The 26847-nt window shown below is 38.4% G+C and overlaps 1 protein-coding gene across 5 annotated transcripts; it reads left to right on the top strand.

Annotated features, from left to right (window-relative positions):
* The first annotated feature begins 6182 nt into the window (after nucleotides 1–6182).
* isl2b (ISL LIM homeobox 2b) lies at nucleotides 6183–11598 on the top strand. Of its 5 annotated transcripts, none has more exons than XM_013268771.2 (6): nucleotides 6183–6343; nucleotides 6700–6889; nucleotides 7281–7543; nucleotides 8592–8890; nucleotides 9577–9744; nucleotides 10051–11598. In XM_013268771.2, the coding sequence occupies exons 1-6, from the start codon at nucleotides 6286–6288 to the stop codon at nucleotides 10165–10167; spliced, it is 1095 nt and encodes a 364-aa protein (XP_013124225.1). In that variant the 5' UTR covers nucleotides 6183–6285; the 3' UTR covers nucleotides 10168–11598. The 5 variants fall into 5 exon arrangements, with proteins under 5 accessions (XP_013124225.1, XP_003437623.1, XP_005447627.1 ...); XM_003437575.4 differs by having other exon boundaries at nucleotides 8592–8878; XM_005447570.3 differs by having other exon boundaries at nucleotides 8595–8890.
* Nucleotides 11599–26847: the final 15249 nt, after the last annotated feature.

Here is a 26847-nt window from a genome sequence, read left to right on the forward strand (position 1 = left end):
GGACAATTTCCCAATTTTTGTAAATTTAAGAGTGCAGAATTTCAGCTTTATAGCTAGCTGTTAACTTGTTATTTCATAACAATATAAGCAGATAGAAGATGTGATGTTGATTCCAAGTGTGGCTGCTTTTCACTGGAACTCTCAATATGAGAGCCAAAGACCAAAATAAACCCATCAGAGAAATAAAAAAAGAAAATGAATCAACATTCTTAAAAAGAACGAATGTGCCGGCCAGCTCAGCTACACCAAAAGGCCGGAAGGACCACAAAAGACAAGAAGAACAACAAGTTCACAACATCTAACCAAGTCAAACACACAGTCAGGCAGCAGTTATATCATGGTCAAAGTCTACAATCAAGACAGCACTTTACAAATTAAAACATACAAAGTGTTTACAACAAGCTGGAAACCCCTTATTACACACAAGAGAAAAGTATGGAGAAAGAGAGAAACAGCTTGTGATCAGAACATGGTGGAGACATCAGCATGTATGGCTGCACGTGGAACCTCGCCAATATTGTTAAACAGATGATGTGACTACTGATAGAAGTGATAATGATAGAAGTAGCATTTATTCTGAAGAGTACGGCACTCAGATTCGATTGGATGCTGCATAAGTTCACAGTCCAAATTGGCCACCTGATTTCAGCCCCAACAAAAAATGTGTTTCACATCCTTTTCAGTTACTGAAGACCAAATTAAGAGCCGAAAAACCTTGAATTAAAGCTGAAAAACTGCATTTCAGTTGCACATTGATCTAAAATCTACTGTGATGGTGTACAGAGGCAAAAAATAAAAAACATTGTATTGTCCAAAAACCTTATGAATCCAACTGTACTAAAACTTGACAAAATGCAGATATAATGCTCCAGTAAACTTAACTAAATTACTTAATCAATAAACAATCAGTAAAATGAATTTGTTAATGGTAAAACATAAACATAAAACTCGACATTAGAAGTAAATACATGATATGATTCATTGTGGTGAGGCCGTCACACTAACTGATGGCCTTGTTTTGACTGGTCCAAACAAAGATATTTCTTTGCTCATTTAAGTGACATCCTGTTGGTAAAGTCACTGATAAGCGATAACAAGATGCCTGCTCTGTGCTGATGAGAGCAGCTGATAATAAAATACAAGATGTGCATTTGTAAAATAAAACAGGCGGCTGACAGTTACACTAATAAGGTAATAATGGTGCAGGTTTTTCAGTCCAACAATGCAGAGCTGCCCTGAGGCACCAATCAAAAATTAATACTAATTATCACGTGAATACTGCATTAACTCCGAAGAATGATGAATTATAAATCTGCAACATGGTTACCCTCTCAGAACGACCTCACTTGCATAAAGGAAGTGTTTTTGTGCTTTTTTTTCTTGTAGAGGCATTTTTGAGGACGTATAATGCTGAAAAACACAAAAAAAATAAAAACATTGTTATGTATTAAAATAATTACAGTGACTTCAGAAGATTTTGATCAGATCTTAGAATCTGGATGTTTGAATGAATTTTTTTGTAGCGGAAATATTTAAATGAGCATGTCAAAAAATCTTATGCAGGGTGTTAAGTGTGTTGCACGTCTTGGTTATTATGTATCAGTTATGTATATTTTTATTTGAATAAACTGGTGTATTTAAATTAGATAAAAGTAATCTTCAATTAAAAGTGAATTTTAAATGATTATTAAAAATATTCCAGTTCAGGATTTCTGTGTTTGGTTTTTATAAAAGAAATTAAAATGACACTGCATAAAAATGCATTGAGTCATTGGTTTGAGACAGGTAAACAGTGTGTCCATTACAGTTTTCGCCATATGGCAAATCTGCACATCACTGGGGAGAAAGACAGCAGTTATGTCACAACACACATGCAGCGAAAAAGACACACACAGCCACACACAAAGGAATGCACACACATCACAAAACCTCACACATGCATACACAAAAAAATAAACATAACATCCAGAATTCAGTTCATCAACCAGGTCACACAGTAGTATGATGTTATCTCTGCTGTTCAGCCCCTTAATAAATATGAAAATATAAATGTAAACTGACTTGAGGTGTGAGATTTTTTTCCTTCTGAGACTTTTAAAACTGCATTTACTTTTTGAATACATACCAAGCTACATACTTACCGTATGCTTCATTTAAACAGGCTATGGCAGGATATTCATGAGCAAATCACACATGTACACACTGTGGCCTGGCAAACACGACAGACATGATGAACAAACAAAAAAACGTTGTTCTCAGTGGTTCTAACTTTTCATGAACAAGTCCAACATGTCCAAAATGAAAAATGCTTTTGGAAAAATGACACATATCTTTTTAATTATAACAATGTGTGTCGATATGAAAGAAACAAAGATGTTCCAGCAGATATACACAAACTGGCACAATGTCAACTGAATCCAGCTTGTGGGGGGGTTTGAATGGATGGGCGTTGTAAATAACTTATAGGTCTGACAATGGAGGCAAAGTGCCATCGAACCCAAAACATTCAAGAGCAAACGAGTCACTGTGAAAAGTTCAGTAATGCGGAGCGGGAATGCCCAACTGAATTCCAAACAAGAACATTTGGCTCTTGCCAAAGTTTAAGTGGATGAGTTCAGTCACACATATATATTTCATGAGGTTAATGGGCCCCATCAAACAGTGATTAGAGATTCTTCTGGGAGGCTTTTATTCCAGAGTGACAACTAGGTTGGCTGGGCCAGATCTAGTCAGTAACAGGTCACAAACAATGTTGCTGTGTGTGATATTTCCTGACACTGCAGACTGAATATATAAATTAAACATATGTAACCCTTGACCCACAGTATTAGCCAAACAGTGACGGTACCTGACACTTTTTATTCTTTAGACTACACATTCTGGCTAAAACACTGCCAAAAAATTGTTGAATGATTAAGAGCACCAAACGTAATGGATGTTTCTACAGAATCGACCAGGCCTTGTCAATTCTTTATTAATATTATGATATATTTCCATGATATCGCTTTCTAATTCTTCCTCAGGAGGAAAGGTAGCAATGACAGAAACATAAATTTCCTTCATTTTATTTATAGTACTTAAGTTTTAGCTTAGCACAAACCTGATCAGGATGCATGGCCCTGACAAACGTTTCTTGAGATTTGAACTCAAGGAGATCTGAAATAGTTCAACAGCCAGGTGAGTAGACACTCGGGGGAGGATTAAAAAGTAAGTTCTCGGCTGTAAAGAGAACCACAACATTTTAGGCTTACAAAGCCATCAAAGATTTTCAGTGACCATGACTGAGCCCATGAAAGTTAAAGTAATGGTTATAATGAGCCCACTTAAGGTTGGGCGAAAAGGTCATGCGAAAACATACACCATTCTGTTTGGTTTAAAAAATATCAGCAACAACTTTCTTTATTATTTAAGCCCCTTCTGAAATGTTAAAAACAATGGTTTGAATATCATACTGCTTTCTGAAATATATTTTATATTTAATGCAACCTAAAGTGACCGATGCTGGTGAATCAGACATATTGAATCAATCACACACAACATATTGTTTTAATACTAAACAGACTAAAGCCTAGTCTAGAAATAAAGATCAATATGAGCTGAATTGGAATACCTATGATGCAGTCTAATGCAACCTAATTCAATTGAAATACCATTAGATCTGCAAGCTGACAGTTCTATTGAACAATCACAGGTTACAAAATTAGGTCACTGATCTAAAAGAAAGACATTTTATATGCACGAGAACATTGCGATGAAAAATCCAATATGCATAATAAAATATATATCTGGACATCTGGCTTTTTCATGTCTATCCAAGCACTTCACTATATAAATGTATCAATATTATAATATTATAATAGAGAATACACTAAAGAGTGAGCCTGGGTTTACCAGATATGATGTTATTGTATGATTTGTCGTGTGCATTGTTATTACTTGCAATATTAAGGCAAAATAAAAGCGAAAGTAAAGTAAACAAGAAAAAAGTGCTTGCCTTTGAAAAATAATTCTGTTTGGAGCTAAACAACTAACCATGTTTCTTGTTGATATTAAGTAAAAGATACAATGTTTAATATTATGAATTGCACATAGACTGTATAATAGGAAGTGGCTCACATGTGACTTAACGTACTCAAAAAAGTGGAGTTCATTTTTCTAAAGCAGAACAGCAGAGATATATATATATATCAAGTACATAATTATAAAATTATAAAAAGTCAAATTATTTACTGTATTACTTAATATGCAGTGCTTTGTTAATATTATGTAAACATCAGAACTGCTGTAGCTGGAAGCTTCAGTACCCCTGGTCTTTTTTTTTTTTACCATTAGCATTTTTACTTATAAATATAGATTTCATTTAAAAAAATTTCAATTATCTCTAGAAAACTAAACACCATCAAAACCTACATGTGTTTTGTCTCTCAAAGCTACACTTTATAAGTCAGCTACTTCTGGTAATTTTGGTACTTTTGACTGGTAAAAAACTGGACTACCTGTGCTCTGCTGGTTCCAGTGATTAGGGATGACAGGCCTCCTCCCACCTCACTGATGGCACCACTGGCAGCACTGCACTTTGATTTGCTTTTTATAAGTTAAAATCTCAAAGAATCTGCTCTAACTCTTTACAGAACTTTAACCACATGTTTTACCTAACCTTACCATGAACCAGAGTTGAAGGATATTAACAACACTTATTTGGAAGCCCTTCTGTCAGTTGTTGGGCTTGTTAAACCTGTGCAAACAAGAGAGAATATAGAGCAGGAAGATGCAGAAAAATGTCGTTGAAAATAAACTGACAAAGAGAAACAAAAATATCAACAGAAACATCACAAGATAACATTCAACGATTATTTTTTGCTTAAGGAGAAACTCAGACGTCCAAATCGAGAACAAAAGGTTCTATTTGTTTGTTTTAACTAATTCTGTGGAGCATATAGAAAAAGACAGAGAGAGAGGGAGAGAGAGAAAAAAATTGAGTGTTTTGCAATTATTTCAATATTTGGTTCTTATCAAAATTTTCCATATGGACTTGACCCTGACAGAGTGTGGAAATGACTGTCACAGTGGTTGTGAATGCAATTGTGAGCCTACAATTTTCATTTTTCCATGCAGAGATCCTTTTAATATAGTTAAACTGGGAAAAGTGACCTTACATGTAAAAAGCAACATCTCGGACTGTTGAGACTGCTTTCATGAATTGTTTCCATCTACTTACAAAGACCAGTTATCTTTAATTGTAGGATTAATTAAAGTAGACCTGTGGAAATTCATAGATCTGTAGTTCTCTTTAGTTAGCTTTAGTTTTCTTATATATTGACTAATTGATTTATTTGATGCCAGTCCTAATTGCTATGCTCAGCCCCACGCTCAACTCTGCCCTTTAACATACGCAGTTCTGGTTTTCCTCCAGTAGGTGGCCTTGTTCTCATAGATGAGCAGACCGGACAGAGGAGACGACTTTGACTGTCCTCAGAAACACTGAATTTATTTATAAAAATACTTATAACTGAACTAATGTCTTCTTTTGGGTTCAAAGACACTTAAAAGAAGATATGGACAATAATATGCACGATCTTTTCTTCCAGGCTAGCAAATGTGATATGGAAGAAAGCAGCAACATATTTTGCCATGGCAGATTTAGTTTGCTCTATCTAATATTAACATAGCTTATTTGATTAATCAATAATTCATTAGAAGCAATATGGAAATGCGGCACCTCTTGAATCTATGCAGTACAGCTGAACCGAGCTGAACACTGACGAGTAATTCCTAAGGTGCTCTAAATAATATCATCTTTAATAATCAGGCTCATTTCATTGAGTAAAGAAGGATTTTAATCTTAAGATTAGTTTTAGTAAAAACATAATGATCATTTAGATGTTATTTTTGCTTTGTTTTATTGGTAAATGATTCAACAGGATTTTGATAATGAACATATTTTAATCTTCCCAACACGAGTCAAAATGATTCGTTGCCTTTATACGGTTTTATTTTATCTTTGTTAAAAAAGCAAAATATGAACATCTGAACTCCGAAGCTTTTGTCAGTCATACACATGAAAGAGATTTATTTATTTTTTTCCAGAATGGGGGAGAGGTGCGGTGGAGCGATTGGAGAGTCCGATGTTGACGTAATGACGTCAGAAGAACAGCGCGTGGGACCCTGCAGCCTCTTCGGCCCCCCTCCAGTCCGGAGAGACACAAGTTATCAGGGAGGCAGCCGAAGGGGCAGTTCATCTTCTTACATCTTTTCCTCATCTACAATCCCCTCTACCCGTCCTGTATGGTGGATATTATTTTCAGCTCTTCTTTCTTGGGTGATATGGGGGATCATTCCAAAAGTAAGTAAGCCAAGCTGTTCGGTCAAGTTTTAAGTGGCAGATTTTGTTTTCGTCGCTGTGGCTACATGATATATTGGGCATTGCGCTGATTATTTCACTTATTTTCTCAGTAATACTACAGTAATTTGTGTGGCTGTGTGTTTCAGGTGAGATTGTGATAAACGAAACAATTCCGTATTTTGCTTTTTGAGTACTGGCTAAAGTCCCCAGCTGTTACATAACAGCAAGTGTTGTCAAGTCTGCAAAACAGAGAAGTTACTTAAAAAACCCCCCACAGTGAAACATTATAGGAATAAATGGTGCAGCTGTTTGTCGTGTTCTTTCGGATGCATTTTCAGTCTGTGGACTTTTTGCAGAGAAGCCAGGATTCGCGATGTGTGTAGGATGTGGAAGTCAGATCCATGACCAGTACATACTGAGAGTCTCTCCCGATCTGGAGTGGCACGCAGCCTGTCTAAAGTGTGCGGAGTGCAGCCAGTACTTGGATGAGACCTGTACTTGTTTCGTCCGGGACGGCAAAACCTACTGCAAAAGAGATTATGTAAGGTAGGATTAAAAAAAAATCCCCTTAGTTCTCGAGTCATATTAGTCGGTATAAATGTAATGTTGGATGTATTTAGGCTATTGATTACAATTTCCATTATGAAAAAAGTGAGTGAACTGTGGACACAAAATAAAATCTAAATCACAAGAAAACTGTCTGTAACATACATCGTAATTGCGCAATTTATTATAAAATTTTGCATTAACGAAAAACATATCTAGGCCTACACACTGCTTTAACATGTTATCAATGAAAATGTATGATATGATGTCTTAAACACTTAAAATAGATAAAACTCACATCTTTGACTGAACACCCCAAAGTGTGTGTATGTGTTGTTATTTACATTTCCCACAGATTTTTAATTCTATTCAATGAATCCATTTTTGCCAGGCTGTTTGGAATTAAATGCGCAAAATGCAACCTGGGGTTCAGCAGCAGCGATTTGGTGATGAGAGCTCGGGATAACGTGTACCACATCGAGTGTTTTCGGTGCTCCGTGTGCAGCAGGCAACTGCTGCCGGGAGACGAGTTTTCTCTCCGGGAAGAGGAGCTGCTGTGCCGGGCGGACCACAGCCTGCTGCTGGAGAGGAGCTCCGCAGGAAGCCCCGTCAGCCCCGGACACATCCACTCCAACAGACCGCTGCACCTGGCAGGTCAGTTATTATTATTATTATTATTATTATTATTATTATTATTATTATTATTATTATTAGCCCTGTGCATTTATTGAAACTATCTCCTAAAAAACGCTCTTTTATAATAACTTTGAAATTATCTGAGTTTATGTGCAAATTATGACTAAAATCCTTGTAAAATGGTCAAGGTTTATTCTTATTGTTATTATTTTTTTAAAACTTCGTCCGCCCCTCAGCATGCAGCTAATTTGTTGTGATTAGACTGTGTGTGTGTGTGTGTGTTTGTGTGCGTGTGTGTGTCAGCTGTGTGCTGCGACCTTTCTTAGGGCTAATTTCATAATTGATCTCGTTAGGAGTAACCTGCTCTGTTGCCATTATCTGAATAATCTGGTATTTGAGTCGGCTGTGACAGTGTGTGCGTGTGTGTACGTGTGTTCGCAGAGATCCTGAGGGCGTTTGACCACAGAAAGAAAATAAAGTAAACGTGCGAATTATGCTCACAACTTCCTGATTAGTAAAACAGAACAGGTTTGTACACGTCAGTAAAACACGGGTCTCTAGCTGTGACATCGCTGCTCCTTTTTCACATATAATAAAAATGTTCCCTTTTATGGCGACAGCAATTCACGACGTGAGTTCAGCCGGAAAGTGCAGCCATGAAAAACAGTTATTAATTGTAACAAATCGATTTTTACGCTTATTGTGCGTTATTTTATTACACTGCGAGAGAATGTAGAAATCATAATTGTTTTTCTTGTCTGCAGATAAAAATTAAAGCAGCGTGCATTTCTGGCAATATTGATTTAAACAGCAGTTTACTGGAACGTGGTTTAAAAACGTTGCAGAGGTTTTTTTCTTCTCTTAGTTTAATTCACGTCAGGCTGATGAATATGGCTGGTTTTTCCTGCATAATGCAAATCCATCTAAAGTGATTTAGAAGGCAAAAGTGCACAGATTGAGATGAATGGGCTGCAGAGTAATTGTATCAAAACATTAATGTTTCCTGTACAAGACCTTCTTAGCGTGTCACAGTCACTGACAGACGTATCCCTTTCTCCGTCCTCAGCAGATCCTGTAACGGTGCGGCAGGCTCCGCATCGGAACCACGTCCACAAGCAGTCGGAGAAGACAACGCGGGTCAGGACGGTGCTGAACGAGAAGCAGCTCCACACGTTGCGGACCTGCTACAACGCCAACCCGAGGCCGGACGCGCTGATGAAGGAGCAGCTGGTGGAGATGACTGGCCTGAGCCCAAGGGTGATCCGGGTCTGGTTCCAGAACAAGCGTTGCAAAGACAAAAAGAAATCTATCCTCATGAAGCAGCTCCAGCAGCAGCAGCAGAGCGATAAGACTGTAAGCATCTTCGTAAGTTTGACCGCTTAATTACTATCTTCAATCGTTCTTTCATTTAAAGCCATGACCTGAATGTGAACTCGGTTATTTGTTTGATGCTGCCATACATCTTTGTGACATGTAACCTCTCCTGCAAAGTTGCAAACAGATGCAACTCCCACGAAAATAACCTGATAGCTTGTGATTTTTTTCTTTTTGTTTGCTTTGTGAATTTTTATTTTTCCATTAGTAGAAGCTAATCCTTTGCGTTTAACCTTTTGCAAACTTGTGATTCGACTTACCTTTACTTACAGTGAGGCCCAGTGCAACCTTGCAGTGCTATGCTGTATTCAAACTTTATGTCAATGAATAATAAATCAGCTACTTTGACTTCAGCTGCCTGCCATAAAAGATAAAAAGGGTTCTCTGTATACAAGCTTCCTCTGTGTTAGATCAGTTTTTCAGTCTTTTTTTCGCCCCTAAAAAAACTTCAAAAAAAAAAAAATCCCGTCCTTTATTTATTATGTATTATTATTTATTTTCCTCTCACAAATATTGCACTCATCACAAGTGGTCCATGAAGATGAGCATGTGCAGGGTTTATAGGGGTCAGAAGGATAAACAGAAGTTCTCTGGACACCACGGTTGTTGACAAATTCTTCCTTGCAGAAAAGAGACGCATCGTTCTTATTCTGTGTGTTTTTGTATAATATTCTCAGAGCCTGCAGGGCCTCACGGGGACGCCACTTGTGGCTGGAAGTCCTATTCGACACGAGGGAAACGTGCAGGGAAACCCAGTGGAGGTTCAGACCTACCAGCCTCCATGGAAAGCTTTGAGTGAATTCGCCCTGCAGAGCGACCTGGATCAGCCAGCTTTTCAACAACTGGTGTGTGTGTTCAGGACAGACTGAATGTGACATGATTTATACATACATAGGCTGCTGGTGCACTGCATGTGCACGAAAACAATAGCCAGTAAATTCTGTAGCATAGTCAAATACAGATATGCAACACATGCACGCACTCACATGCAAAGTAATTATAATTGGCCACGTGTGCGTGGTGTCCTTTGCAACAGTAAAGCTGAACTTTCACACTTTTACACTTGCAAAAAACAAAACCAAACCAAACTAAACTAAAACTAAAAAAAAGTACTAAAGCCAGTATTCTGGTACGTTGTTTTCTGCTCTCAGGTGTCTTTCTCTGAATCGGGATCTCTCGGGAACTCCTCGGGCAGCGACGTGACTTCTTTGTCTTCTCAGTTACCGGACACCCCGAACAGTATGGTACCCAGCCCGGTGGAGACGTGAAACGGGGCCCTCCAGACCTAATGGTCATCCCTCCTGCAAGGACAGTTGCAGCATGATCCCGGTCCCTTGCATGTGACCAACTCATCACATCACCCGAAATTTCAGTGGGGAGAGCATTTTTTTTCCTGACACGCAGAAGTTGGAACCAAGAAAGCACCGATTGACTCCGACTTTTCTTTTTCTTTTTTTCTTTCTTTTTTTTCCGGAGTTTTCATTGACAAAAAACTAAGCAGAACAATTGTTGCATGACTTGATACGGAGAACGAAGATGTACAGAATACCTCCCGATGGATATATTACAACAAACCAACCCTCAGAAACAAATTGGAAACATTTCCACGGTGATCCAAATGGACATCTTGCAATTTAATGTGATCATATTGTGTCTTGTTTTTTTCAACATGAGAATTTTTGATACATTCATTTCGTTGTCGAGTCCAGTTGACTTTTTGTCTTAAGGTCAGAGCATGATAATCTGCAAAGTATTCGTGTTGTAAAATATTTTATCTTAAGGGCAAGATACAGGTTGTTTGAGCTTCTCGAACAAAAAGTAAATTATTGTTATATTATTTATTGTTAGGAAAGCGATTCGCTAAGGGATTATTAACTGAGAAAAAAATAAAAACACTGAATACATAAAGTGTCTTCGTGACCAGTCATTGTACAGGCGCATTATTATTTCACATGTGCATTTATAAAGCAATGCAATTTAATGTATTTTTAAAAAACGCTTTAAAATTAGTAACTACTGCCCATCTGCCACTTTATGGACCTAATTAAGATTTTCAGGCGCTTTTATTGTGATAAAGTTAAACTCACTGTCCAGTCCCAAAAACAGGGAACAGATTTTCACTCTTCCTGACAGCGTGTAATTTCCGATTAAAAAAAAACAGCAACAAATTACCTACAAATTTCATTCTAGGGCGTGTTTCGTATTTTAAAAGCATTCGTTTCTGCTGCGCTGAATATGTTGTTTGTCCTGTTCAACCTAAGTGAAGCTGGCTCTGTGGTCTTATCACCCCCCTCCATCTTGCGGTGTATTCCCCTTCGGTTATATGGCAGGAATCGGCCAGTGGTCATTTACTATCTCGGGGGCAAAAATCTGCTGTAAATTCTGCTCAGTCCAGTTACTCTAGTTGAGTCACAAGCCGGTCTAGACAGCGCGCAGGGATCGGCGACCTCTTATCTAGTCCTGGCATCACCTGCAAACGATACACTGACTGAAGCCACAACAAACTAAACACCCCCCACCTTTGACACACTCAAACCCTCAGCAAAGCCCCTCGTAACTGAGGGGAACTGAGAGCAGCTCGTAAAGGGTCACTTCTCCTCTTCGGTTTATTTTCCTTTACTAAATTGCGTTATTGCACTCGGGTCAGCCGAGATGACAGCTCAGACTAAATGGACTGGCATATCTTGCACTGTGTAACAAACCACACACAAACCAAAGTCATCATTTATGTGAAATCTGTGGATAAAGCATTTTAAGATGTACGTAGGAATTTACTCACTTTTTTTTTTTTTTTTTTTTTTTTTTTAGGTATTTAGTCTATTACATTTGCTCTAAAGAATTTCCCACTCAATGCACTTTTGGTTCTGTGGAATCTAAAACAAAAGGGAAGATAAAAGAGTGAAAAGCGTCTTCACTGCTAACAGACTTAATGGTTTCGGGTAATTCTCTTAATCGATTTCTATCGGAAATAAATAGAAACATATTTGAGCATCGTTTCCTTTCTGTGAGACTCAATATAGTGATTTATTTTTTGTAGGCTGTATTTACACCTGGCGCCTTTTCACCAAAACAAATGTTTGCAGTTTTTGTTTTTCGTGCTCTGTCAGTGTCTTAATTGTGAAGCTGAATGACAAAGGGCAGATAATAGATTTGTAATCGAGCTATTTCAAATAAGATAGGCAAACAATGTGAGCTGATTAAGATAACATAGATAAGCGAGGAATAACAATGGCGTTTACAGGCAAGAATGCGAGGCCTATTAACTCTCCCTCGCAGAAAATCATTAAGGGACGTTTCCCTATAATGTATGGACACTGTTAATAAGTCACTCATGAAATAGACTAAAATATGCCATTTCTATTATTATTTTGAAACAATAATAAAAAAAATAAATAAAATCAAATCGAGCCACATTTGTTAAAATAACACAAGCTCAGGCTTTATTTGTGAGTTACATCATTTTGGTGCTTTGATGCTCTTCAAGTCTGTTTTAAAATCCGGACATGCTTCAAACGTAACAGAAAAAGAGAGAACTTTCACTGAATTAGAAAAGGGCGAACTCTTCAGTAACCTTTAAACGCACAATTACACTCGACAAAAATCATTTGACTCAGGTGTTCAGGTGTGAAGTTTATTTTCCATGTTAGGTTTTCCGTTCTTATGCGATCCCGCGCTGCCAATGCAGATCAGAGATCAGACCCTCTGACATCTATACAATGAGCTTAAGTAGCCCAGCTGCTGGGAGTACGATCTTCTATCACGTCTATCAGTGGGCGTTTCCTCCCAGTGTGTTAAATAAGAGCCAAAATAAACACTGCTGATCCCTGCTCAGTAGACGCACTAACACACACGCACCTAAGGCTACTTTATCTGCAGCTCTCACTCTTTTCCATACAGACTTAATTTTAATGGAGACATGGGCTTTGCTGCAACCTGGTTCGTTGCATTAAAGCTATGACAGATACCCTATTAAATGTATACCTCCCAACTTTGACCCAGAACCCCCGACACCCGATTAACTTCTAGCAGAGCTGATAAGGAGTCTGCGCGTGTCATGTTGCCACAGTGCAACTAGATGCTGTTGGAGGGAGTGACACGATGTCATTAATGATTAAGAGGAGGAGTCCATTTAAAGGTGTGATGTAATTCTCTAATTGGTGGAGGGGTGGGCGTAATTAGATCAGGAGAGAAGTAGCAGTGCCGCCCTCCTCAAGACGCATCTTCCACGAGTGGATCACTTATTTTATTTATTTGATTTTTTTCGACAGGTTTTTGTTCTGTTTTCTAGAGAAAAACAAGAAATGCACAAGGAAATAACAATGCCTCATTTTGGATTTCCACATCCGTTTTTGTATTCGTCCCCCCCCCCCAAGAATTGTAGCTAATATTCAAAATGACACTTATAATTTAATAGAACGGGTCAGATATTTATGGACCTATGACACTTTATGATTATTATTTATTCTTATTAATGAGCCTTAATTGCAGTTAAATTCTAACGTTTTCTAGGTATTGCTACGGGACTATTTTATCTTGAGCTCTTTAGGCCTCATGAAGTCATTTCCTCATGAAATTGCTGCTTTCTTTCTTATTTTTTCTTGCTTTGTAATTTTTAGTAATAATCTGCAATAATCCTGCATTGAACACGAACACATTCATAATACACATTCGCGTTCAACAAACGTAGCTGTTTGCCGTTTACTAAATTTGATATTAAATGTGATAAAGTTAAAATATTAACATAGAGAAATAAAGACACCCCGAACTCGTTTTTTCTTTTCTTTTTTTTCTTTTAGTGAATTTTGGGTAATCAGTGGTTAAAGTGAAGCTATCCAAATATTTAGGCACATAGACAAAAAAATGGGACACAGAGTAAAGAGATTAAAGTACTTTGTGTCGATCTGACTTGTATAAGTAATTTAAAAAAATGTAGAATTGTCATATTATGTGAACCATATGTGCCATTGGTAGACCACAAATTATTATTATTATTATTATTATTATTATTATTAAACTAACATCCTCATGTTGACCTTTTCTGATTTTCTCATCAAGGGAGTTTATATTCTGCTTTTAGAAAGGTTGAATTTCGTACGGATAGACAAAAAAAAAAGTGAACGACAGAAAACTGCTTTTAGAAAAAAAGTGAGCTCAGACTGCTCAATTAGCATTACTAAATTGTCGAAATTTTGTAAAAGTGGCATGTGCATGATTTCTATGATTTCTGTGAAGTCTCTGCGAAAGTTTCGACTCTTGAGTTCCACTGTGACCTTGGAGTAGCTTTGGGGGCCACCAGCAGAGGAACAGCCGGGACGAACGTCAAGTCCAAAACTCTCAAGGGAAGCTTTCTGACAAACTGACTTAATGCAGAGACAGATCTGGACGTTTTGTTCTATTTTAAAAGAGAGAGAGAGAGAGAAAACAAGACAAAAGGGGGCTCAGTGTGGTGGGGTAAGAGAAAACGTTTAGAAGCAATGAGCTGACTGAGGGTCTCAGTAGATTTATTAAAATTAAATAATTTAATATGATGGATGTGCAGCAAAGTCTACTTATTTTGGCATTCTGGCTAACTAACTAGGAAGCAAACCTAGAAATGAATTACTCCTTTAAAAAATTATTGACTCGGTATGAAAGAAAAAATCTTTATTTGTCTTATTTGTTTTAATGTGAAACAGCCAAAAAACAAACACGACCCTCAGCATGAAAATCAATGCATCTTATTCTGTATTTACACTGTGTTTTCTCCACCTTTGGCAAGGTGTTAAATGGGAAATTTAAGGACCAATTTATCTTAGATGGGTAATAGCCAATTTAACATCTGGTGACAAGAATTTAATCATCTGTACTCTTAGGTTACAGTGATGATGAAAGGATAGTGTCAACATCTGTGTGTATTACCTTGCATCTTGTGCACTATTGATCTGGGAGAATAAATGCTGCTTTTATGGGAAAATGACACAGTGAGTAAATATCCACATATTATCCTGTAAACATTTAAAATCCCTGAGGCGGGGGATAAGGTATTTTAGAATGCTGAATTAAAAAAATTATCCCTTTATGTGCTGTGACCTATTTTGACCAGCATGTTTTATTTTTAAGGCCAAGTTTCTATCTTGATTTAAATTAGTTAAAACTGCAAAAGGAGGAAACTTTGCATGCAAGAGCAAAGTTTCTCTCTTATATTCTATGGTATTTTAGGTGAATCTGTAGGGAAAGACATTGCAACAGTAGCAACTTGCATTACACCACAAAAGCCATATGTGTGTGCACTGAAGCATGCATGCTCTCATCCGTGCATGCAAGAGTTTCTGGGCATGTTGTGTGCGTGAGCAGGGATGGTGAGCAGACCTCAGGCTTACCTGGAACACACACAGAGAGCCACAATCAGCCTCTCTGGTATCGCTGCTGAGACAGTGTCAGATCTCTGTAAATCACAGCGCCCCACCCACACATAAATCTACTGCAAAAACAACACACCAACACCCATTAGGAGGAGAGAGAAAGGTTGGAGCCGCCCCGCTTAACAATGACTTGCTATAAAACACAATGAGGGTTCACCTGTACTTGCCACCTCCCTTTGAGAAGGAAAACTGTCATTAGCCGAACAAAAAAGACAAACAAGTGTCACTGGAAGCAAACAATGAGGCAGTGAGCGTGAGTCACTTAAGATGTGAAACGGCATCAAAAGGTTTCAGGGAGACACACTGGCGTTGGTGAGGGTCATATCAGTGTCAGTTCAGGAGTTCAAGAATGTTTTCAGGAAGTCTTTGTGTTTTAGATTTAGGACTAAAGCTCAATTAACCTCCTGACTCATGAGTTAAAATTTGGAAAGAAATAACCTTTAATTATAGCATTCAGAGCAGAAAATGAAATGTAAATGCCACTGAAATACTGTTCCTGTCAGCTTCAAATGCAGTGACTCATCTTTTCATGAAAGAGGGAAATTAAGTTCAAGTTTATATTGATGTTTTCATCCAAGGGAGGCCATAGTTTGTCAAAAACACATAAGGAACTGCTATATATGCACTCACTCAAGTATACGTAATTTTCTATATGTGTGCTATACATCTATTTGCATCTGTTGCATGTGGAAATGTTTTTAAATATCAATGCAAAATCTTTCCTAAAAGACAGGAGTTAGGTCCACCTTTTCATCAGTGCCACAGCAGCAGCAGCAGCAGCAGCCTGGAAACGCCCACATACTGTGACCAGCTTAAGAAATGGTCCTCGGCACTGAGGACACACAGGGAGCAGCACAAATGGTCCTGAGTCAGTAAGAGATAAAGAGAACAAAATGAAAAAAAGGGGGAAGAGGGTACAAAAAGGGAGGGGAGGGCTCTGTATGTCAACTGCTGTGATCCCCTCGTCCCAAGACGGTCCTGCCACTTTAAGAAATGAAGCAATATCATTAATGGAGGCCTCTGAGGGCTGACATCTTGCTCCAATTCACCAGTCCCCCGTCCATCACACTATTACGGTAGGCCCAGCAGTATTAAAATCCAATCACTCCTCTGGCTAGTTTGATTAAGGAGGGCAACTGCACAAAGGAGGGGCTCTGACCCATTGTTGCCTTTGCCAGGGAGTCCCCAGAGGCTGGAACAGGTTTTGGCCACAGACAAGGCCCAGTCACAACCCTTTAGACTGATGCAGAGTCAGTCCAAAATGTTGAAATTTTTTGTTTTGTTTTCTCTTATACTTGTCAGCATGGGCAGAGGCTCATGTCAAACAATGGTCAGACATAGCCTGGAGAAATGACTCATGCTGGATGAAGCATGTTTATTTAGGAAAAGGAAACTGGATTTTTCAAATTCACTGTGGGTTATGTGAGGCCAACATCCAAGAGTTATATTTAAAAAAATACAGCGCCACACACGCTTAGGATATCAAATAATACATAAAGACAGCTATTTAAAAATGCATATGCTGTTTTTATTTTTATTTATTTATTTTTACATCAACACAGCAGGTCTTTCAGCTGTAAGAATATGGTCGTTTGCAACTTTGATCCAGACTGATATATCTTCATGTCTATTCGATAAGCAGACATTCATGATTCCCAGAGGATAAATCCAACAACTTTCAGGTTTCCTCACTCTTCCACCAGCGACAATGATATTTCACAACAGTGGTTGAATAAATAACTGGGAAAATTTTCTAGTGCTCATAGGATGTAGTGGCTTTGACTTTGGTCACACTGTTATATTACTACACTGTCAGCACACTGCACAAGTCAAGTTTTCATTTATTCTGTCAATTATAGCATCATAGCTTTTAGATTTAATGGACTGACACAAAGTCTTTTACAAATATTTAAAGGATGAGTCCCATCAACTTAGGTGATGATGGGATTTTTACTCAAACAACATCTCCATGAGGTATGCACGACACTTTTAATTTAAATTAATTCTCAAACCACCTCTGTACTCTTAAACACTTCATTCTCAGACAGGTGCTTGTACTGTGGACTTATTTGTTACTGTTTTCATTTTCATTCGAAGTTTCTGGATTCCCTGTCTGTCTCATTATATGCAACGTCCCTGTTTTTTCTCATTTTGTATTCGAGTGTCTCATTATTCCAGTACTGGTGAGAACTGTGACATTTAAAAAATCAAATACTGAAAGCATCTTCATAATAAATCATCATCACCAATTATAGATGCAGAATCTCTCCACACTGAGTGCAGTTAATTTGCCCCAAAATAGAGAAAAAAAACATTGTGAATAAAAATACAGATGTCCTTCCACGAATCTTTTTGGCCTTTTTTTTTCCTTGTGTTGTTATTTGTTTTGGAAAAGTGATTAATTCGTTTTTTAACCAGTAAATCGCTATTTTTGTTTATTATTTATTTATTTATTTTTATACAAGGCCACTGCTGCTCTGCTTGGGGGCCATTCCATCGGTCAGATTGTGTCTGGGAAAAAGGCAGCATCACAGGTACAGACCCTAGAGCAAATTAAAACCAGAAGGCCAGGGTGAGCCTCTTCGACCACAGTGACATAAATTACTGGGATTTACAAGATTTTTAAAACACTTTTAACAATACTCCCCTTTTAATGTGCTCTCTGTTTAATAATGCACTTTAGGTTTTAAGAGCATGATAAACAAACCAATAATTCACTTTTTTATCATCTGAGGGTGAAGCCCTTCAGGACTGCCTTCTACAGCAGTGTTCAAAGGGTCCACAAACAGATGAAATGAAGGGCTGTCGCAAGATGTTTTGGGCAACAGTTGAGACATAACTGGTGATCACTTTTCTTTCTTGAGGATTAAAGTACACTAGGGTTCATTTTCCCAAGAACTGGGCAACATTTAAAAGGGACACCGATACTGAAACGAATAAACAAAAGTATTTGTAACAGAAGTTACTGGCTTGTGTCATGAGATGGGGCAGGAAGACTCTTGGGTCATGTGCATGGTCCTCTGGATATTCAACATTAAAAGACGAGGCAAGTTTATAATGTAAGAAAAGAACCTATCACTGTGCGTCTGTTTAAGTGGTAAAAAAAAAAAGGCAGCAAAGAACTAGAGAACTATAGATTTACATCCTGCTCTTCCTGTAAAAAAATGCATTTTTTTTAGACTCATGTTAAGTCAACATGGCTCCGTTGCGCTATACACTCATTTAAGTGTGTGTGTGTGTGTGTGTGTGTGTGTCAGTAAGTAAGTGAGATCTGGGAAAGCTCACGGTAGCGTTTGGCTGGACTTTTCAGTGTGCAAAGCCTCACAGGATAAGTTAATGATTCTCCTGACTGCCAAGACATATAAAGAGGACTCAGCAAGGCTTTCATAAATCTTGAAACAATGAAATTCAAAGATTAGTCATCTTTCAGCAAGCAAAGAATGTTATAGTGTGAAAAAAGGATAAACATAGAACAAATGTCTTCCTATGGGAACTGAGACGCTATTGTCATAAATGTAAGCGTCAGCAGTGCAAGACCTAGTCTGTGCTAGAGCGAGGAACTGGAACGGAACGCACACCCACACTGACACACTCACAAAGACTGATGCGCATGTATGCTTTATGCACCTACGCTCTCCCCTTGCACTAACACACATTACCCAACCCACTACCAGCCACCACAAATCACTGGGCCATCTCATATAATCCTACGCCAGGCAGTGCCACGGCATTAAACATCCAAACAAATTGTCCTTCGTCAAGTGCTCGCTGCAGGGGAAGACATAAAGCAAAACCAGATAGCTGGGCAGGACTATGGGCTTGGATCTGGAGCAGTGGCAGTCTCTTCGTAGCTTTAGGAAACAGAACGATAAAGTCTTTGCGACTCTCAGCCTGTCAGCCTACATTAAACTGCTCTTTGCAACTTTTTGTGAAAGAGATTTCAAGGATAACAGAGGCACTGAAGGACCACTCGATAAGACAAATGGGCACATGTGCTCTTCTCTCATCTTATTCCTGCAATGGTTTATCAGAGTCAAATAAAGTAAACTACTTCAGTTCTTTAGAGTCACAAGACTACAGTTTCACAAATAACTCCTTTTTAGACTAGATTAAAAATAAAACATGCATGTATAAGTGAGCAAATCCTTTGAATGCCTGCTTTCAAGTAGATTTATAGATTTTTATCTGCTCTTGTTCTGTGGCTCTGGAGATGGAGACCCACTAGTGGATTATTATGAATTTTTTATACAGATAGCCATGGTGCCCAGATGGTGACTCCAAAGGATGATTGTAACTTCTGACTATTCAACTAGCACCAACACAATGTTTTTTTTTTTTATTAAAAAGGTATTTCTGGGAGTTGGGTGTTATGATAAATTGTTACCTGTATTAAATAAAGAACTATGAACAATTTATCTAAGATAGATCTAAATTTACACATATCTAGACTGGTTGTTGTTAGCTAGTACACTTTACTCACATTTAACCTTAAGCATCAATAGCTGTACAACATTTGATTCTTCCATTTTTTTCTTTATTCCTTTTGTTTTTCATTTCAACCATAACCCATAAAGGAAATGGTCATCCCCTTTCTTTATTTGGTAATGTGCTGTTTTTCGCAACAATGACACGAAGCACAAACAGTAACGCAACACATTAAAGAACAAAAGAGACACATGTTTGGATTATACAACAGTTCCTAGTGTAGACATCCTGGACATCATTTACTGGGAGATCTGAGATATGCGTTGGTCTAATAGGAGCTGGAAGTGGGCATGGTCAGGTTTCTGATAAGAGTGAGGGCACGGCTGTATCTGGGAGATCTGAGAAATGCCGAAGGCTCTTGTGAAAAGGAAGCTAGACTTAAGCTGCTGAAGAGACTTATCTTTACAGTTTCCTATACCACCTGCTGACAGATCCCAAGACTGTGTAAATTCCTCTGCCCCTTGAAATGACTCCGACCAGACAATGAGACGACACTTTGTGTACTGATGTTTACTATAACACAGAGAACAGAAGAGATTTTACAAGGTATGTGGGACACAAAGACAAACACAAGTTACATGTGTTGCAAATTGTGTTTGAAAATGGACAATCCTTGAAGTAAACTAATGGAGCGTGCTTTATACCCTGTCTGCATATACTCACTCTGTGATTTAGCACAAAACTCCTGCAGGATACATCAGTATATTTAGTAAGTATATTAATTTACTGTATTTATCAGAAGCTTTGCTTCATAGCTCAGTGGCATGAGTAGATTTTACTTAAAAAAATCTCATCTAAATAGTCATACAGTTTTGTTCAAATTTGTAGATGACAAGAGGATGATTCAATGTGTGAAGAACTCCAGGGTTGGAAACATGGCTCAGTGTTATTGTAGAAATGACGGTGTATAAGTCACTCCTGAGATGGCTTTTGTACTATTGGAAAGAGTTATTTACATCCGAAGAGCTGGGGGCATTTATCATCCGGGGATAGTGGCTCCCCTTCAAAGTTTTCCTTTTTATGACGTGCATTATTTCTCGTGCACACACATAAACAAAGCCAGGGCTGCCGGCACTGAATCAGCAGACTGTGTCACCGAGTGGCCTCTGGGTCAGGCCAGCTTTCTTGTGCCGCCAGTGCTTACATTAGCATGTGAAAGGCTAAAGCTGTTCCAAATATTCCCTCTAAACATTTATCCTGCCTGAACCCCGCATGGAAAAATTCCAGGCAGAGGGATGGATGTAGGATGCAACTACTAATTAGCTTTTGTCATGACAAATCAATTAACAAGGTGGCAAAATGCATGTTCAACCAATAAACAGAGAAAAAAGGATTCTCACTGCCTGAAAAAAAAAGTTACTTACTCTTGGGTTTGATTAGGAAATAAGTTTGCATAGTTGGCATTTAGGAGTTTATATATTTGCATTTTATTTCCATTTTCAAATGGGTTTAAAACATGTTCCACATGTCTTTTCCTTCATCAGAAAAGTCCAGCCTGTCTATAGTATGGCAGGCAGGCAGGCACCGGGAGTCTGTGTTTACACTGGAAGTGCCTGGAAATGAATTTCCCCACACTAGTCTCATTTGTCTTATCAATCTGTAAATGTGCTGCCTTGATGATGGAGAGGCACATTTAAAACATTCAAAAAGGTGTTTCTCATATGCTCAAAACTGGGGTCAGTCCTCTTTATGCAAAGCAATAAGCACCAAGGAGCAGCTAGAAGTGAAAAAACAACATCCTGTTACTTGGAAGCACCCAATTTTTGCTGCTGCACTGCTGCACATTTTTTAAATTAGCAGAGTGCGTCTGCTGGGGGAGGACCTTGGTGGAGAGTATAAATATTCAAAAGGTACATGTCGTATTCCCAGTCTGCTCATTCTGTTAACTTTTCCACACTGCGAGCTGAATCATCTGTCATTCACCCTAATTTAATCATCAGCCACTCTCATTCAATTATCCAATATAATATGCAAATGAGGTGAACAATGGCCAGCTCATGCTAATTATGTACATCAGAATAATTAAATTGGATAGAAGTGGTGGAGGGGAACTGGACAATCATAAAATGGGGAGCAGATTCTTTAATTAAGGCTGCAAAAATTTTATTAGAATCTGTAATCTGCCCGTAAATTGTTGAATGGTGGCCATGCACAAGGGGGACATTACTCTTATTGGAAAGCGCTCCCTGAAGACTGGTTCACGGAAGCACAGTGGCTCATATCAAGGGCAAATCCATTCTAAAACAGGATTCCTATTTATTATAGCAGTGATCCTGGAATGTGAGCATAAACAACTTCCCTCAAAAGACGGCGAACCGTAAAACTGTTATCATATATATAAAAATTTTTTTTTACAAAGAGAAGCGATGACTATTGTTGGCACTGTGACAAAATAAAGCAAATAAAATGTCAATACAACTTAGTGAACAAAATGTTCTCTTTTCTTCTTGGTTGTTGCCCCACCTTAATGAACAATCAGAACTCTATTTAAACTGGATTTTCACTCAGCAATAAGCAGAACTAAATGATGTAAATTGTGCATTCTGTGCCAAGTCAGCAGAGCATGCCTGGCAGCCAGTTAGACACAGAGAAACACCACCCCTAATCCTCTCCTCTGCTACTGCATGCATGCAGGCACTGCTGCCTCCCTACAACAGCGCAGCCATGTCCAGCAGCACAACACAAAACAGTCTGCCATGGGACACACAATGGCTCAGTCCGAGGACCAGCAGACAGCGAGCAGCAGGGCTCTGGACGAGGTGCTGAAGCCACTGAAATATTTACAGAGGAGTGTTTTGTTGCTTTTGTGCTGAGTGATTGAAGGGAGCTGTTCAGGCAGTCTGTGTGGTGCTGCTGCTGTTGAAAAGGAAGTCACTGGATTAAATACAGGAAAGGGCAATACATAGATCACTTTTTGTCTTTTAAAATTAAAAATATTTGTATTTCAAAGATTTATCTGTTTTTCTGCCTTGAAGAAAAGAGCAAGGGCGTTTGAAGTTTGAAGAAGTTAGAATCCTACATAATCCATCACCCTCTGTGGCGACAGACAACAACACCTCGGTAACACCGTGGTGTATCCCGCCTGAACCAGACAGTATTTGTTAAACATGTCAGGGTGACAGAACAGCAGCAGGTCAGGAGCTCAGTAGATTAAAGTGGGAGTGAGTTTGAGTGAGGATGTAGAGACATGTAAACTGACACATGACAAAATACACTGCAGTGATAGCTTGTCCACTATCTCCCGCTCTGCCAATATATCCACAGTAGATGTGCACATAGAGAAATACAACTGTTTATACTGCACATCCTCTTTGTAGTGCATAATCTATATATTGAACTAACATAAAATACAAGAAGATACTCTTTTTCAATCAGTGAACTTTTTTCCTTGTTCTGAAAATTTGCAACATTTCTCTGAATATTTTTTTCATTTTGGATCATAAATGCTGCCCTTAAACTTAGTTTCAGTGTTTAGTGACTATGTTACATATATTCTAGGATAACCAGCTAACAGTCAGTCGAGAGGAAGTGAGGTAACAATAAGAAATCACAGTTTTGCGTCACAGTAAACTTAAAAAAAACAAACTTAAATTCATCTTGTTTTCTTTCTAAGTTTGGAAGAAATTTAAAGTATATTGCCTGCAAGCACATATTTAGCATCTAATTTTTAAAGTCAACTGATTTCATTTTATCCCCAATGTTGCTGACTGAGTGAATGCTGTGCTCCTCCTTTTAGCATTTTTTCCCCAAACCTTTTGGGGCTTGGGTGTGCCTCAGTGTCACTACATATTGAAATAAAGTGTAGTGCCTTTAAGATCTTAAATTGAGTTAGTTTAGCCTGCATATTTTTGTAAAACTACTCCAAAAAGCCATCACTACCATCTGAATAAATATTTTCATTCAGATGGCACTGCATATAGTAATCTCGCATGAGTCATTCCACTCGTGTCTGTCACACAGCTTATTGTCCAGCCAGCTGTACAAACTTGGAAATATTTACTCTTCTCATCATGACTGGTTCTGTAGTAATCAAGTTAAAGAAACTGTATATGTTATAGACAACTGCAATCTGACTTTTGGATTGCGTTAAACCTGAATCACTGACCACACATTCAACCTTTGCGTCACGTCTTTGACTGGATCTGAGTCTGTGCTGTCTAACAGATTTTTTTTAGGAGGAAATATTTCACAAGTAAGCTCTGAGTTACAGCAGGGGCAAGGGAGGAAATCACATTAGAATAATTCAAAGTAATCACACTGAAACTCTGATATATGGACTCCTTCTCAGCTCTTGTTCCTCCTGTTTGTTTGTTTATGGCTTAGTGCCTATCTTTCTCATCAGAACAGTTTGCAGATGATCTTAAAAAGCAAACTTATTTATAGAAGCTTCTCCTAAAACACCCAAAGCAAATAACAGAAAAAATGTGTTCTCTGCCTTCTCATATTACTCAGGTTGCAAGCTTGAAAAACAGCAGGTTTGCTGAGTTTGGCTGACGCAATAAACAGCACTATCTCATAGCTCTGTCTTATCCACCCTGAAGATGGATGGGCGGGGGCCAAAGGTCACACTTGTTCATTCTTGCAGAGGAAACATCTTATCCTAATGACAGTTTAGAGGTAAAATGAGAATACTTTTCCCTGAGTTCTGGCACATCAGGATGGACTTGTGGCAAACAAGACTTAGTCCCTCACATATGTATTAATAATAAGTCAACAAAAAAGTGAGCATTTGGTAGTGATTTAAAGCAATATACTGAAGAAGTCATACACTTTGTTTTTTGTCCTAAAGTCTGTTAAGTAATGAGAATAAAACTTAGTTTACACATTCAGTAAAGCATAAATATGTAAATTAAGTAGAACTGAGTGACTCAAGTAGAGTAACATCTCAGTGACGTATTGTACCATGCTTTCAAATAAATATAAGGTATTTATTATTTTGACAGCAGAAAATCTTCTAAACATTTTTCCAAGATGCTCCCTTTGTGAGCAGATTACTTGTGCAAATCATCAGGGGTGTAACTGATTTATATTCAGCATAAAAAAAAACGTTTGGAGCCTGCCGGCAAAGAAGGAGACGTTAAATGTTGAGGTTTAGCTGTCAAAGTCCACATCCTGAAAAGAAATCACTGTGCTGAGATGAAAAGATGGAAAGCAACATGCTGGACAAGCGATTACTTGATTTCACCTAATTATCCAAGTTATCTAAACTAATTATGTAATTAGTGTCCAGGTCCAACCCAATAAATGTTAAACTTGTTCACAGCAAGTACACAAACAAACACAAACATGTCTGATCTCTCGGAGTGCTGTTACTTAAACCCCTTTCAGGATTTATAATGAGTCAGCAAACATTTTCATTGCACATTTGCACCACTTTCCACCCTAAATCAGAGAGACGGACTTCCTCCTATAAATACCATGGACAGGTATCTCTTACTCAGTGGCATGCTTAGCACAGGATGGAGACCTGTATGCCAATACCTCCACACTGTAAGGGACTGATTGTGTGTGGGGTTGCCTGGTCACACTTAATGCTGCACTAAGACATTTGAGTATGGAGCACATCTATTGTACCTCAGCCAACGGTGCTCTGTGGCACTCTTGTCCTCTGAAAACTAAGGCAGGAAAGAGGAAGAGAGAAGAAGCGCTCATTTCCACCTCCTCTGCCTAAAATCAATGCATCTCTTGGACACCACAGGGTCAGGGCTGTCAAATGGCACTAAAGAGACATCATTAGGTCTCCTAGATGCCACGGGGTACTTCTTGATGGACTCTTCTGAGACACTATCAAAGACAAGTGAGCCTCTGTGCAAAAGGTAACGTTTTAAGGATAGATACACACCAGGGCATGAGGACTAAATCTTGGATAAATGCATAGTGAAGTGAAGCCTCTTTTCTCCATCTCACCCTGCCATGCTGCTGTAAGTGAACACAGCTCGAGAATTCCCAGACAATAACTCTCTCATATCCATGACTATAAGTTACATTTACTGGCTACTGTGAAAACTGCTGTTATGATGTGACTGTGGAATGAACAAGGGAACAAGGGGCAGGTTTCTCACACATATTCAGTGACAGGAGCGCAGCCGATCAAACAGCTGGCTGTCATTAGAGCATGGCAGCTGGGGCTGACATGGTAGCTGGCAGGAGCAGACAGTGAGGGCCGACGCTGACACAGACAGGAATCAGTAACGTAGATGTAAGATATGTCATACTGCTGGTACAATTTCTTTTGAAGAGCTGGAATAAACATCAGGCAAAAAAGAAAAGTGACATTAATCATGTTTATTATTAATGTACTGTGCAGTGAGTGAGAGGCAGAGTACATCCTGAACAGGCTGCCAGTCCACTGCTTTGCCAAACAACAGAGTTAGCATAATATCTCAATGGACTACGACTAAAATGCAAACCATGTCCATCAAAATCTGAGGAAATAAGGGGATGTACTTCTATTTCTTCTAAATAAACTAAAAAAAAAACGTTCCTCACACATACATTTGTACCTGAATGAAAAATTGGCAACTTTTTCATTCAACCTTTAACTGCTACAATGAAAAAAAAAACAAAAAAACAAAAAAACCCCCAAATGAAAATAATGAATAATGCAGACAGTAAATGAAAGACACCCTTTGCTGGACGGCTGAGGAAAGTGACAAAGGAAAATTTGATAGACGAAGAGGAAATAGAGGAAGTTCTGTGCCAAAACGGCTACTTCTGAAGCAATGCCAGCAAGCTGTAGTGGAAAGAGACAAGACAGATCCCGGAAAAGTGGATATTCGTGGGGAAAAACAATTAGACATACATTAAATAAAAATAAACCTTATATCATATTTCTTCTCTGTTTATTTGTTTATTTGACCTTTTTAAAAAAGTATTTATTTTTTGTTCATATGAATCGTCCATCTGGCATATAGCAGCAAAGTACAGAGGAGCAGGGAATGACAAAACATTCTCCAACAATGGGAAAATCCACCAACAAAGGGAAGCTGAAACTCAATACTCTAACCTTTAAAAACAGTCCACCATGACAAAGCACTATTGGGATATCACAAATTTGTCTGG

Source organism: Oreochromis niloticus, linkage group LG1 (assembly GCF_001858045.2).
Source record: "Oreochromis niloticus isolate F11D_XX linkage group LG1, O_niloticus_UMD_NMBU, whole genome shotgun sequence".
Lineage (NCBI taxonomy): Eukaryota > Metazoa > Chordata > Actinopteri > Cichliformes > Cichlidae > Oreochromis > Oreochromis niloticus.